The following is a 14,590-nucleotide window of genomic DNA, read 5'->3' on the forward strand; positions in this document are numbered from 1 at the left end:
AATTAAATCTCACACACGCTATCCATTATAATTTTGGGAATGTACTACCATTTGTAGTTTGCCTAGGATGACAAGGAAGGATCTGCATTAACACAGATAATAATAGCTGTGGAAGATATTACTTGAAGTAAGAAAGAGCCTTTATTTCCAAGAAAAAGACCATAAACTCTTACTACTCAAAACTTTAGAAGCTACTGCTAAGTCACTTGAGAAAAACTGATAGAAAGAGTGGGTTATGCCATCTATCACCTTTTTTGAAAAGGAAAAGGAAGACAAATTTCAAGTGTTGAGGTGCTTCAAATTCTCACAGATGTCAATGAAGCCATAATAATATCCCGAGGTGGCACAGCACATCATCCTCACAGATGGTGATGCTGATAGCAGAGGCACTGTGCACTGTTGAGCTATGCACTTGTCTGGTGCACAGACTAACCTGGAAGCCAGACAGCTTCCACTGCAATTTCTTTTTTCTTCATCCTGCTCTATGATCCCTCTAGTCAGCAAGAATGGTACTTGCTTTCCAGACTAAGGGAAAAGCTGCCTGTGCTGGCCTGGCAAAAATTATGGTCAACAAAGGAACCAGCAAGCTGTAGGCTCTTGAAGCTGTGATGTAAGAGACATCCCAGGCAAAGAGGAGTACCAGGGAATGGCTTGCAGGCTGGTCCAGGTCTGGGCAAACTCTGTGGTGAGGGAGGATGTTGAATCTGGTCATGTGTGGAATTAATGGTGCACCCAGAGACCGTGCAGCAATGCCACAAACAGAGCCAGTGTAGAGACCCTCTCCCACACAAAACTCAAATGCACTTCATGTCACCTCTCGGCTTTGTGCCCCACAGCCTGTGCATGTTTCTTGTAGTGCAGAGGGTGATGGTGCAGCCAGAACTCCTTCCACGTGAATGTTGTCTTGTTCCTTGGTGACAAATAGCCTCTTCCAGTTCTCCCAGTAATATTCACAGCTGCTCAACTGCTGGACGAGCAACTGAGCTGAAAGTTGAGCTCTGAACAGTTTTGCTGCATTGGGTGCAGAGGAGCTCATGTTAAATTGATGGGTTCAGGAATTCAGTCCTGGTGCTGGAGCTCATTGAACATGGGTGGCTCTGTCACCTCAAAAAACCCCCCCTCCCCCATGCACCAAGCTGCAGTGGACAATGCCACTCCTCTTTTGAGAGAGGGCTTTGAAATCTGCTGATGAGAAAGGATAATAGTATTAATTCAGGCAAAAATAAAGTAGGGATTTTCAAAATGTCATTTGACAAAGGTGTTATTTTAGCTGAACAAGAGTTTCCAGCAATGAAGAATGTACGTACAAACCCACTGAACCATGAAAGAGAATGGACAGACATTTGAGTGAAGCAAAGCTGACTCATTCTTAAAGGCACATTTTTACATCAAGGTTCCTCAGAAGGCCACCCTGCATCCTCTCTTCAGTTATGCTAAGCAACCACAGAAAGACAGATGAAGGGGGAAATCAGCTATTTAGATAAAATACAAATAATGATGAAAAGGTAACAAGAAGTTGATTTGTTTTCATAGCATGCTTAGGCCACCACAGTCACTCCCTAAACAAAAAGCTGCCTTGCACATTTGCTCTGGAGGACAGCATTACCCCTTTTAATTGTGCAGAAGCAGCATCATGGTCAGCAGCCTCCTCCCAGTCAACCTGCTCCTCTCAGTCTGAGAGCCAGTGAGGAATTGCAGTTCTCCTTCCTAGACTGCAACTGCTTGTCACTCTTCCAGCACCAGCTCTGCACACCTGCTCTGAAGGGACTGCAATTCCACAGGCAGCACAGTGCTCCTCTGTCACCAGGATGCTTCTAACCACCAGCAGGATCTACATCACACATTTTCCTTCAAGAGCTCTTAATTCATTGCAGTTTTAGCCAACATCTCTCTCTTGACAAAAACAGAGACCAGCTTCATCACATCCTGCCTCTTATGCCAACACCTCAATCTGATTTATTTACAGTTAGAAATCAAGGAGCATTTAGAAATGTCAATCAAAATAATCATTAAAATACTGCTTAATGCAATGCCTGCTGAAAGCTCAACTTTGCTACTCCAGTCATGAAAGGAGGAGACTGGAAATGATATAATAGTGGTGAGATTTGTAGCATTTGTATAACTGATAAGACAGACCATTCAAAGGAGGAGTGGTGGCTATATCTGCAGTCATCTTACTGTGACACAGCAATGTTACACGTAAGTGCCAATGGCACTCATGGAGAAATCAGTCCTAAAGCAGGGAGCCCTACCACTAAGACACCAAGTCAGAAGCTCCCAATGATGATTTTCTTTTTCACAGTCATCCAACAGCAAATTCCATCACAAAAACTAACAAAATCCCGTCTTACGGGACAGTCACAGAGTCAAAGACACTTTTCACAGAAATGAAGCTCAAAAACAAAGAAGCTCTTTATCTGTTCCAGGCCAACAAAATCAAGTCCTCTGCATTAATCAAGTTAATGCAGCCCAAATACATGATTGATCAATGGATCGCACTCCTTTAATTTTTGTACTGTTTTTAAATTTTTTTATTTTTCAAGTCATCCTTGAAGGGTTGAAGTTTCTCTGGGTTTTAATTTCTTGTTTCAAAACAAGTAACAGAACACATCCAGTATAAGAAGCTCCATAACTGCATAATGCAAGCTCTTTGTGAATTCAAATGTTGTAAAATGAAATTATTAAGGCACTAAGAGGTTTTTTTTTTCAAATTCCAAGATGTTTGCTTGCTTGCATTTAAAAACAATGTCAAGTAATCAAGAATCTCATCTGCAAGAATCTGATCTTTTTCCACAGATATGAAACGTTCATAAAAAGTACTCTTGGTGATGCTAGGAACACATAAAACAACAGAGACTGAATGAAGACTGACATTACTAAATGCACCCTTCTTCTCAAGGGAGACTAGTGGCATTCAATCAGCATTTTCCAAGAAGATCCAAGCACCCAAGTTCAGGAAGAGACTTTTGTATCTGGGACAGTGATTGGAACAATGGGTGGATATCCCTGCATGAAAAGCAAATTTGTCTCTTTTGCACCCCTTAAAGAACCTCCATAGAAGTACTGTGGCTTGGGCAGAAAAATGGAAGAGAGGGGCCCTCCCTAGCATTCAACCTGTCACAATTACTCACAAACAGAGAGAGCAGTACTGGCTCATAGTAACACAAAAGCATCTTAAACAGAGGAAAGACCACAAAACATCTCTGTACTTGCTTATAACTGGTAAACTGAAATTTGACCACAAACAAGACCATGACCGCAGACTGACTTGCCTTTTCTACTATCAAAGCACGAGGGAAAGCTGCAAAAAGTGCATAGAAGGAACATAGGATAGAAGGATGGATTTTGCTGTTGCTGATGGCCTTTTTGCTCATTCATAATCACTGGGAATGGAAAGAAAGTATCTCTGGTTGATTGCAGGCAGTAATGATGTGTTTTGCGGGCCCTAAGCACTGAGAAGCTGCAAGAAACAAGTCTGCCCTTGCAAAATCTTGTTTACACTTTCTGGAACAGCAAAACTCATAGTATGAGGGTAAATTCTCCTCAGTTCTGCTTTACAAGCCCGTCCTTGCATAATGCAGGTCAAGACTTGCTTCCTTTCCTCAGAAGTATTAGGGAACCCCTAAAATCTCCAACGGGGAGGTTGGTGCCTGTCTGCTGCCGCTTTGGCTTTTTGCATGAACCTCACACACCACCACCTCATCTCCAGAGTCAGGTGGAGTCAATCCATTCACTCCCTCACTCACTTCAGCTCATGTTCTCTGCACGCAGAGGTCACACCGTGGGACACCTGTCTTGTCATGACACCACAGAGTGTTTTGCTTTTGACAAGGCAGTTTCATGAAGCTGCCCCGCTCATTGCAGGGGAGTTTGAATGGATGACCTTTAAAGGTCCCTTCCAAAACACTTCTGTGATTCTATGAAAATATGGAAAGGGCAAATTTTTGATGGCAGGTGCATTGGCTAATAATAAACACCTTTTAGCCAAAAATTTCCTCTGCACTTTCTTTTAATCTTCACATTAAAACTATTTAGAGTATGCCAAGCCTATTTGTCAACATTACTGCAATAAAGTATTTCATTAATTCTACTCTGAATTCTTATTATACTTTTATTTTGATGGGTGAAATAATTTCAGAAGTCCTCATGTAACCAAAAATTGTAAAAAATTTCAAGGGTTTGTATTATTTATCACACTTACACAGTTTAAATAGAATAAATCTACCACACTGCTCAATAAGTAGCTTATTACACATAGGAATGTATCAGAATTTAGGAAAAAAGCTAGCATTAGAACCAAAATTTCAGTGATGATTGCTAGACAAAAATAGGATTTTTTTTTTTCCTGTGTTGTGGGTTTGGCTTTTTTAATCTACTGCCTGTAGTGTAAAAGAATAAAGCATTTTATAGATTCTATCAATATGAGACTATGTGAATAAAATCTAAACAATCAAACATCATATTAGCATTTATGAAAGGTCAATCCTTAAGTGATAACTATTTACAATTTGCATCAGAGACTGAGAAAACAAGGTTAGTACTAGATACACAAGGTTCTGACAAATTTTAATTTGCATGTTGGTTTTGGTTTTTTTTTAATTCCAGGAATGGGTTTGCACAGAGGCAGAGCAACCATTGATAGTGCCAGAAACAGAGGGGAATTAAAAAAGCTCACATTTTCTCTAAGGGAATTCACAATGAAGACCTCAATCATAATATGATACAACTGAATGTGATCTGAATCTTCAGTAGGGCACATGTCAAATTCTTGAATTGTCATACCAGCACAATTCAGTGGGTATACAGAAGATTCCAGGTTCCTGGAGAAATGTAAAAAAAGCTCTAGAATTGTCAGTTAATTGTACAGAGATAGCTGTGGAAGAGCTGATACTTCTCAACAACAGAGGAAATAGGTTGCTAGCATCAATGTTAATTTTAAGGACACCTAAAAAAGTCTGCCATGTTTTCTAGACCTGAGGCCACAAGGTTCCACAAAGTTACTGCTTTTGCAAAAGCAAAATGAAACACAGTAAAAAAAAAAAATTAAGCGAAAAAAAAATAATCACTGAATTCCTTTACAGCAAAAGCCACAGCTGCCTGGTCAGGGAATGGCACAAGGTGTGAGCATATTCCAACATGAGCAGTGCCTGAGGACCCAGTAGGTGAAAACTCATACAGAATCAGCAGCTAGGTGTGACATTTGAATCAGTGTGTTTCTCCTTAGTGACTGCAAATTCAGAGTCCCACGCAGACAGTGGTGAACAGGGGCAGAATGCAATTGGCACCAGTTGTATTTGTGCAGATAATGGTCATGTTTAGAAAAAAATCCATGTTTTATTAACACTGCTTTACTAAATGACCTTCACTGTCTGCACTGGCTCCCTTATCATGGTGGTGCAGGCTTTAACCAGGCAGAAGTAACCTAGCCCATCAGTACCTCTCAATCTGAGTTAATATACCCAAAACAGATTGTAGTACCCTTGTCCTATACATCACCTTGAAAGAAAACAAAATCTGTTGAGGTTTGACCTTTAGCTTTGCAAGGGATGTAGATCAATTTGAGTCTTCCATTTGCCACACAGAAATAAAAAATCTGCCCTCCTTTGTAAAACAAGGCATTTTGCAGATGAAAAATACTATAATTAGATAGTATTACAGAGAGAAAAATATGTACATTAATTGTTACATTCCTTGCTTTGTCTCAAGACATCAAGAATCATGCACTCCCATTTACTCACAGCCCAGAAAGTTTCATCTCCTTCCACAGAAGATGAAAACTTCATAATGCATTATTCTAAACACAAGTCTTCAGTTTTGAGCAATTTCTTCCCAACAATTCTCAGTCAATGTGTGATTGTCCTTGATCACAAAGGTTTGAAGACTAAACTCCTATCTCTTTTTAACTTGCCTGCCCAATTTACTTGAGGTTTTGACATTTGTAATCAGCAGGGGGTTTCACCAATTTGCATGAACACACTAAAACAGGTAACAGGAAAAAACAAAGAACTTCACAGGAAAGGACAGGAACATTCTTTCAAAGCCAAACCAGAATCATAATTTTTCATCAAAAGGTCTACACCCTGACAACAAAAGAGCAATCTCCCAAAGCAGAATACACTATGGAGCACCAAACAAAGCTGTTGAAAAGAGCTTATACTTTCAAATTATTATTTCAATTGCTGTCCTCCAGTTTGCCTTACACAGTGTGAACTTCAGAGTTTTGGGGGTGTTATTTTTGCAAACTGAGTCATGGCAAGTGAGTAGCTGAATCAGCAGTCAAAGCTGAGTCTGTTGTACTGAAAAGAGCTTAAAAGCACTAAAATTCCAGCTCAACTTTGTACAAAAAAAAAGATTTCACCTTAAAATTCCAGATGCTGAAACTCAAAAGAAGATAATCAGATATGCTCTACTTCAAAAGAAGATACTGGGCTAGATGGACCTTAGGCAAACTCAGTGCCTTTATTCTTATACAAAAAAACAGTTCTATCAAATGAGAAAAAGAGAACAAATACAACAAAAAATGTGAGCTGAGCTCTGTGTGTTTTTAAAGCCCTCTGCCTCTGAGAGAAGAGATCTTGTGAGCTGTGCCAAATCCTTAAAGTCTGAGAGAGAAAAAGTCTCGGGAATCTCTGAATGTTCTTTCACCCACTGAGCAGGACAAGTACAACAGCATGGTTATGTGTCCAAAGAAGGTGCTTGCTCACCAGCAACCACAATGAAAGTAAACCAGGCATCATCTAACCTATTGTTTTGTGAATTGAAAATAGGTGATGTCTATCAATGACTGCCAATGGTAGGAGGAAGGATTGGAGATCAACTCTATTTTAGACAAACAAAGACATATTGAAGGAAATTTTTTTAGTTTCTCTACACATAAGACTTCCCTACTGAGAGAGGAAGAGCCAGAAAGAGTTCAGGAAGAGTGAAACAGGAAATAGGTAAGAATTTCTTAGCTATGGCATTAGAGGGATGAGTTGCTAGGCATCTGCCCACACTGGGCAAATCTGTGCTCTGGCCCACGTTTACAAACACTGAAAATGGTCAGTTAATATTAGTATAGAAGCATGAGCCATACAGAAGAACCAAGTTTAATAAAAACAGTGCATATACTTACAGTGAATAAAAAAACTTAAACAGGAAAAGCCTTTCAGACCACAGATATTGGCTGCAATTTCCTACTGAATTTGCACTGTTATTCAACAGATGTACCTCCAGTTGGAGTTTCAAATTCAATTCATTCAAATTCTCAATTTCATTAGTTTCATTAGTTTTTTTCCCCTCTCTTGTCTACCAAAAGATTTTAAAAGGTTAAGTTATGATCATAACTTAATATAAGCACAGCAGCTATAAGCACAATACCAAAGCTCAAGACAGCAACTTTACCATGATGCTGGCACAGAGTTTGCTATCAAAGTATGCGGGGGAGTCTCAGGAACAAGACTGTGCTTCCCATTCCAACTCCACAGAGTTAAATGTGGAACCTTCCTAAGACCATGGCTTTGAAGTTCTGTATATACTCGCCTCCTGAGGGACAGGAGCTAAAGTCCAAAACAGGAATTCTTAAATATATCCCAAATGCCTTGGCCACATCATATATCCTAGTCAAAGGGGATTGCTTTACCTGAAATAAGCTCTGGTTCTGTGAAACATCTTGAGGTAACACAGAGCTTCAATATTTCCCCCAAAGCTGGGGAAGGTCACTTGATAAAGTAACAAGCAACAGGGAATATTTTCTGAAAAGGAATTTTTAAACATACACACTTTATTCAGCATAAGAAGCATAAAAGCATAAGAAAGATCCTTGTGATGCACTTTTCCAACATTTTTCCATTCAGCCCATGGGACCAAGTTCTAGGATAATCTATTTTTCCCTACTTTTCCCTTCTCATTGAAGAACTACTAAAACAGACCCCATTCTTCTGCAGTTTCCAGCTTCTTCTGTCACACGATCTCCCAGCCAGGACTTTGTGGTTAACTGCTGTGCCTTTAAGTCCCAGCCTGCAAGACAACTTTCTTGTAATTCAGTAATTTCTATCAAAAAGAGATGCTGTAGCACCTGGACCAAGTCATTTGAGAGCTGGTTGTCTTTTCACATCTTTGCTAAATTGTCTCTGTGTTACCTTGCACCTCTTGAAATTTATCTAAACCCAGTTTAAAGAAATAAGAAAGTAATGGAGAGGGCACAAAACAGCCTCAGAGCACAAATATACACTTTGTGTTGGCTGTGGACAGTGAAAGTGATAGCTAGTTTACATACACCAAGACCATGATGGTCTCAGTTACTGTTGACAAGTTCCCCAACAGTAAACACCAGAATAACTTGCCCAGGAAAGACTGGAGTCCTCCTCAAAAGAAATATACTGAGAATATTTAAGATACAAATGATGTTGCCTTAGGGTAGAGAGACACAGGGCTAGATAAACTCTCACAAACCCTTCATTCTGTATTATCTATTAAAATGGTGTTACTTTGTCAGCCTGTACAGTAACAGCATCACCTCCTTCCAAGCACACTGCAAACCACAGGATTATCCTTCTGTAACTGTCATTTCTGAAAACCTGACACATATCTGTCAGGTGGGTAGTGCTTGTAGTCCAGGCAGAAGGATTATTTCTAATCACTCCTGCAAGTATTCAAACTGTGCACACAAAAATGAGTATTTCACCCAAAAAACTGGAAAAGGAAACAACAGGCACTGTGGAAGTCCCAAGGAGTTTGGATAGTAGGAGACTGGAAAGCTGTCTGCACCAGAGAATTAGAAAAGGCACAGAGAGTCTAAAGGAAGTCAAGAGCAAGTCTCAATCCTGCCATTCAAGGACTAGAAAATGTTGATTAACACACAGAAGATAGTTACATTATGAAAGAGTCTCATACATAAGTTAATAGAATTCAACCATACAGCACACTGCCAGTTTGTGTTCTTCTTTTTGCTTATTCATCCCAAAAAATCACATTTAAAGGCTTTCATTCATGCATAGGCAGGATTACACACTAAGTCTACAAACCCCACACCAGACATGAAAAAAAATAAATCTGTGCTAAGCTAAGCCACTACAGTGGCTCTATGGGTAGATTTCAAAGGACATCCCCCTACAGAATTGCAAGCATTCTGCCTACCTTCCAGAGGGGATCAGTGTAAAACTTATGTTTTTTTATGAACTAATTCCGACCAAATACCATACTTGCACTGTCTGCCAAAATCAGAGAACGTTGTGCTCATTACTCAGCTCCTATGTAAGCAAAGCACTTGGAAATTCCCAAGGAGATGCACCAGGAAAGATTTAAGGATCCACAGCTTTAGCATTAGGAATATTCCTTCTTGCCAGGCCATCAGGAGGCAGCAGGCTCCACCAGAGAGACCATCCCACTGAATTCCAGCACTTGGAATATTTCATACAGGTACACCACACATACTAGCCAGGGGTCTGACAATGCTTTCACATCTTGCCTTTCAAAAACAAATTGAAACTAGACCCACCAGTGTCTTTCCCACTGGGTAAAGGCAAGCCAGGTAACTCCCTATGGCCCCTCTTCTCTTTCTCATTTACCCTCAGTCAGAAGGTTTCATTCTGATTACATTTCCACCTCAGGCATGGCTGAACTACATTTGAGGATAGGTTAAAGTAACTGACTTGCCTGAGGCTGCAAAGGAGCAAATGCCATGCTGTCCTGTTTTGTATCACACTCAGTCTCAGCAGGACTCCATGGCAAGGCTAGGAAATCTAAGGTAAGTCCCAGGCATGTGGTGTGGGCACAGTGCCCCAGTGTGGGCACAGGCAGGGCACAACATTCAGCTGCAGCACACATCCTTGGATAAAGCAGCAGCAACTGGTAACAGGTTCCTCCTGCTAGAGCTGTACTCTGAAGGTGTTTTGTTATAAGGACCTCCCTTCTGCATACTCAAATACCATCTCCAGCAGTGTTTCCATGTAGGTAAAAGAGGATTAGGAATCAGGGCCACCACTTGCAGCTCTTTTCTGTAGACAGGAGACCACTGAAAGCAGTAAATAGGCAGGTGTGTTAAAGAAGCTATCTAGAGCCCTACCTGAAAAACTTCAAACCCATTCTTTTCACATTGTTATTGTTATTCTTAGAACTAATCAGATGCATGTTTATAATTCCTGATGCAAAGCCTTTCTGCTGGTAATATTACATAGCTATGGTGAAAAGTGAAGTCTCATAGATCACATTACGTTTTCACAAGTACAACTTGAAGCTGAAGTTAAAGTGAGAACCAGGAGTATCACTGCCCTTACAGCACAAACTGCCATACAAATAAAAATACTCCCAGCTGTTACAGCACTGAGCTTAAATAATACATGAATAGTACTGTAATTCTGTACACTCCAAGCCACAAAAACCATAATTAGTTCAAAACCAATTCTGTTTCATCCCTTACTTTCAAGGCCTAGCTCTGAGGCAATTAATACTTGACAATTAACTGCATGCAGAGCATGTTCCAGGTTCTCCATAAGGATGGTGCCAAGAAAGAAAAAAATCTGGGTTCAAAGCAGACCATTCCAAGAATCAAGTACGTTTGGGTACTGAACACACTGCCCTCAGTCCCTAGAACTGACATTTGAGGTCAGAATTTAAGAACAAACCTCTCTGTCTTGGATGAGCTGCATTTGCCTCCTTTGAAAGCCCATCAAATATGTCAAACATGTAGCAGACATGAAATGGGTGGTGCTCTTTTACACTTTCTTATCCAGTGACAGCACTGGTCCAGGATTTTGCACTGGCCATCTCAGAAAAGGGTGGCAAGCTCAGCCCATTACAGCTACTTCATTTTTATTTATACAGTTCTTGATAACAGAGAAAATAAACAAGACATCAACAAGAATAGTTCTTCATCCATGGACACGTAACAATCTCATTTCTCCCTTAATACTGCTCATAATTCTCTTGTCCCTTTCTTCTTTCTCAAACACACAGAGGAAATATTTAATCTTTAAAGAACAATTTTAATAATGTCAGACAAAAATCAAAGGAAAAATCATAGATTATGAAAATACTTGATTTGATCATCTTCTGTTGTTTAAATATCACCATGGCATTTGCATGACTGACACCAAAATTACAAGAATGACAAAGAAGATTCTGCCTGCAGAAAGTCAGAGGTACTGATGGAGTTTGTGCACCTCTGCAAATACCAGGTACTTACAAAGACCATCAGTTTACTGGAACAAAACAGGTGATGTGAATTAATGACTAAAAAAGAAATAAAATTCTTTAACTTCAAGCATTCTGCTTCCAAGGTGTTGGCATATGAAGAGCAGGTACTCCATGACCACTAGGAAGAAAAATAAATAAAACAAAACAAACAAACCAAAAAAAACCCAACACAAACCAGACAAAATAAAGAAAAATTTCATCATTTTAAAACCACATTCTGTAGGCAAGTTAGTCAGAGGTTGTGGTTCCACCAAAGTAGGCTGAAATTCACATGTCCTTGTACTTATCAATTTACTTTAAGTCTTCAGAGAAAGCAATAGGGAAGCAGTAAATTGGCTTTCTAAGAAGGGACAGATGCAGACTCCATGTTGCTGCTGTTTGGACATCTGGCATTTGATTTCTCTCTTCCACAGTTTTTCTCATTGGTCCTGTAAGAAATGAACTAAAATTTCCCCAAAGCCACTTGCCTTAAAAAATGAGGTCCATTCAATGCTGACAGTGGACCAAATGAAACTAAAATTATTTTAATACTCTAATAAGGTGATTAAGGAAGCTGAAAGTGTATTGTCTATTGGCAGCTCTGATTTACCAGTCCACTTAAGTGAAACCAGCAAAGTAGTGGGGGCTGCACATCCCTTTTGTAGGCTCCTCTCCAGTGGAAAAACATGGTAAAAAACAAAAGCATAGGAAGGTTACTGCAGTGTAAGCGGAGTACAAGGACTACATTTTTACTAGGCTGATGGAAACATTACCTTCCAGTTGAGCTCAATGCCACAGTCCAAGACAAATTTCAAAGCTCCAGCTTTTATTTTTAAAAAGAAATTCAATATTTAAATGAGAGATTTTTAAAAAGTCTTTGAAGAATTTAAGAAGTTGCCTCACCTAAACAACTTCGCTTTTTCAAAGACTCAGTGTTAATCAGTATGGTTTGAGTGAAAGGGAAGCAAAGGGCAGAGAGGGGAAGATAAAGAAATACTCAAATCATTATAGATGCTTCATCCATAGATCTCTCACAAAGAGTGGGGGTTTATCAGTTTCATTCTGTAGGGTTGCATTGATATTAGGTTTGTCTACGAATTCTATTTCGCACGCCTGGGTGCTGCAAGGAGAACGCTCCAGCTCCAACACCGTTATGTTGTTTGGCTCTGATGCAACAAGTACATTCCTTGGAACATAAAGGGTCAGCTGAGGACCACGGGCTGGCCAGTAGCGACCAAGATTAAAGCCATTGATCCAAATTTGCCCCTGTTAAAAGAGAAAGAAAAAACCAACATTTTATTAACCTGTCAGAGATGAAATGACTAAATAGACTTAAGCATAACATTCTTGATATAGTAACTGAACTCCCTTCACCTTTCAGTTTGATTGAACACAAAGATAGAAAACCTGTACAAGAAAATGCTAATGACAGTCAAAAGTACTTAAATTCCCTGAGCAGTTAAAGCATCACTAATATTTAAAAAGAAAGTGGTAAAATACTGCAGTAATTCCAAACATGACAATAATTAGGAAAACAACTGCAGGCTCCTTGCATTGATTTTTGACCCAAGTTTAAGACCAAAACAAATCTGAAAACTGTATTTGCTCGAAGCTAGTCGTTAAAAGGAGAATGAAGACACAGAAGAAAAAAGCAGATCCTAATGCTTTTACGCTTCTCTGTATAAGAATACAATACCTTGGTAGTCCCTGCTCTCTGATTTCAAGGGCAAGATACAGCTTGTCTGGACACATAAAATTCAGATGACTCTTTTATTTGTAGTAACTTAGTTGACAAAAGTACTTGTGAAATGACACTGCAATAACGTACTGTTAAAACTGTAGTTACACACAACCATTAAAAGCCTTGGGATCTGCTAGTATTATTTTAAGTATGATAAAATTGTGGCATACAAATTCTTAAAATTGCTTTTTAAAGTTGAGGTGGTCAGAACCCCTAGCTCAAAATACTGTCCTAACATCATAAATGCCCTAAATTCAAAAGATTAAAAAAAAAAAAAAAAAAGGGGCAAGGAAAAAAGTCAAAACACTAATTTATCTATAGACATATTGAAGTGACATACATGCATATTTTTCCAAAAGTCTATAAATTGGCAGGCTACAGAACATTTAGTAAAACTCTAAACTGACTCCTACAGAGCTGAGCTGAGTCTTGGTTCTCAAGCAAGACAGTGAGGATATACTGCTGATTTGCATAAATAATTTGCTTTTACTCCTCCAAAGTGTCCTTTCCCTGTATATCAAACAAGAGCTCAGTATCAAGAATAGGGATCGGAACAGAAAACCGCATCCATGTTTTTCCCTCTTGGTTTGGTCCTTTGGTCCTAATCAAAACATAGAGGAAAACCAGACTCATGTCATGGATATACACTGATAAACATAATAAAATTGTCTGAATCAGTGGAAAGTAGGAATTTTACTGCATTCAGTGATTCACAAAGTTGTCTGGGATAGCTGAAATAAGAATATTTCAACACAATTTACAGAAGAACAAATGTAACGTAACAAGTATTGCTGTTCAAGCTGCTTTAGTGGTATTTTTCTAGTACTTTTCCTTTTTTGGGTATTTATGAAAACAAATTTTATGAAACTCACAAGAGAAACTTTTTAAGGAGTTCATAATGTACAAATGCCGTTATTTCACCTCTGTATCCACTTCCGTGGTACAAGATCCTATCTTGCACTGTTTTGCCAAGGTGTTAATAAACCTTGACCTCAAATGCTTTTTTCTTTTTTAAATCAAGTTTGTCTTTATTCAGTCTCACTACTTTCTGTAGTAAGTTTAGAGGAAAACATGGCATGAACACCAACTCCCCATGCACAAGATGGATGAGTGTACACACTAGACAGTAGCCCTCCTCTCACAGGGAATGACAGTAACCTGTGGGAAGTAAGTTTTTATTGTGGGAATCAACTGCACTAGAGCTCTGATGCAGCAGATATGATCAGACAGGTCTCTGTTTCAGATCTGAATCAGTCACTGGTTGTACTCCTTTTTCCAGTAAAGCGAAGAACTTAAATTTCTCAACTCCAAATTGTCTTTATTAACATTGCAGTTTCTAAAGACTCCACACTCGGGACTAAACAAGCAAATTATGACATTATATCTACTAAGTACACCCTAGAAAAAATAAAAGAGGGAGGAACTTCATCTTCACTAACAAGATTTCCTTTAGCAGGGACAGCAATTATAGCCCATGATTCCACAGAAAACAAGAACAGTCCTGACTCCAAATCCTCTTTTCTTCTGAAGAAAAAAAAAGGTCCAATAAATCTAAATATTCACTCAGTGGCTTGTATGCTTAAGGGCATCGTGATTCCTCATGTGAGAGTGGAGTAAGTTTTATTACTACTGAAGGGTTTAAAAAGTTCTGAAGGCAAGAAAGCTATAACATGGGTCCTGACTGTTAATACTGCA

The 14,590-nt window shown here is 39.2% G+C and overlaps 1 protein-coding gene across 3 annotated transcripts in view; it reads right to left on the minus strand.

Moving 5' to 3' along the window:
- Positions 1-10,774: 10,774 nt before the first annotated feature.
- The window catches only part of GLB1 (galactosidase beta 1), a 41,888-nt gene continuing 38,072 nt past the window's right edge, over positions 10,775-14,590 (minus strand). For all 3 annotated transcript variants that reach the window (XM_086849025.1, XM_023919365.2, XM_086849033.1), the window contains exon 16: positions 10,775-12,420. In XM_086849025.1, coding sequence (XP_086705151.1) covers positions 12,160-12,420 — 261 coding nt within the window. In that variant the 3' untranslated portion in view covers positions 10,775-12,159. The remainder of the gene's footprint in view (positions 12,421-14,590) is intronic.

Source organism: Cyanistes caeruleus, chromosome 1 (genome assembly GCF_971803275.1).
Source record: "Cyanistes caeruleus chromosome 1, bCyaCae1.hap1.1, whole genome shotgun sequence".
Lineage (NCBI taxonomy): Eukaryota > Metazoa > Chordata > Aves > Passeriformes > Paridae > Cyanistes > Cyanistes caeruleus.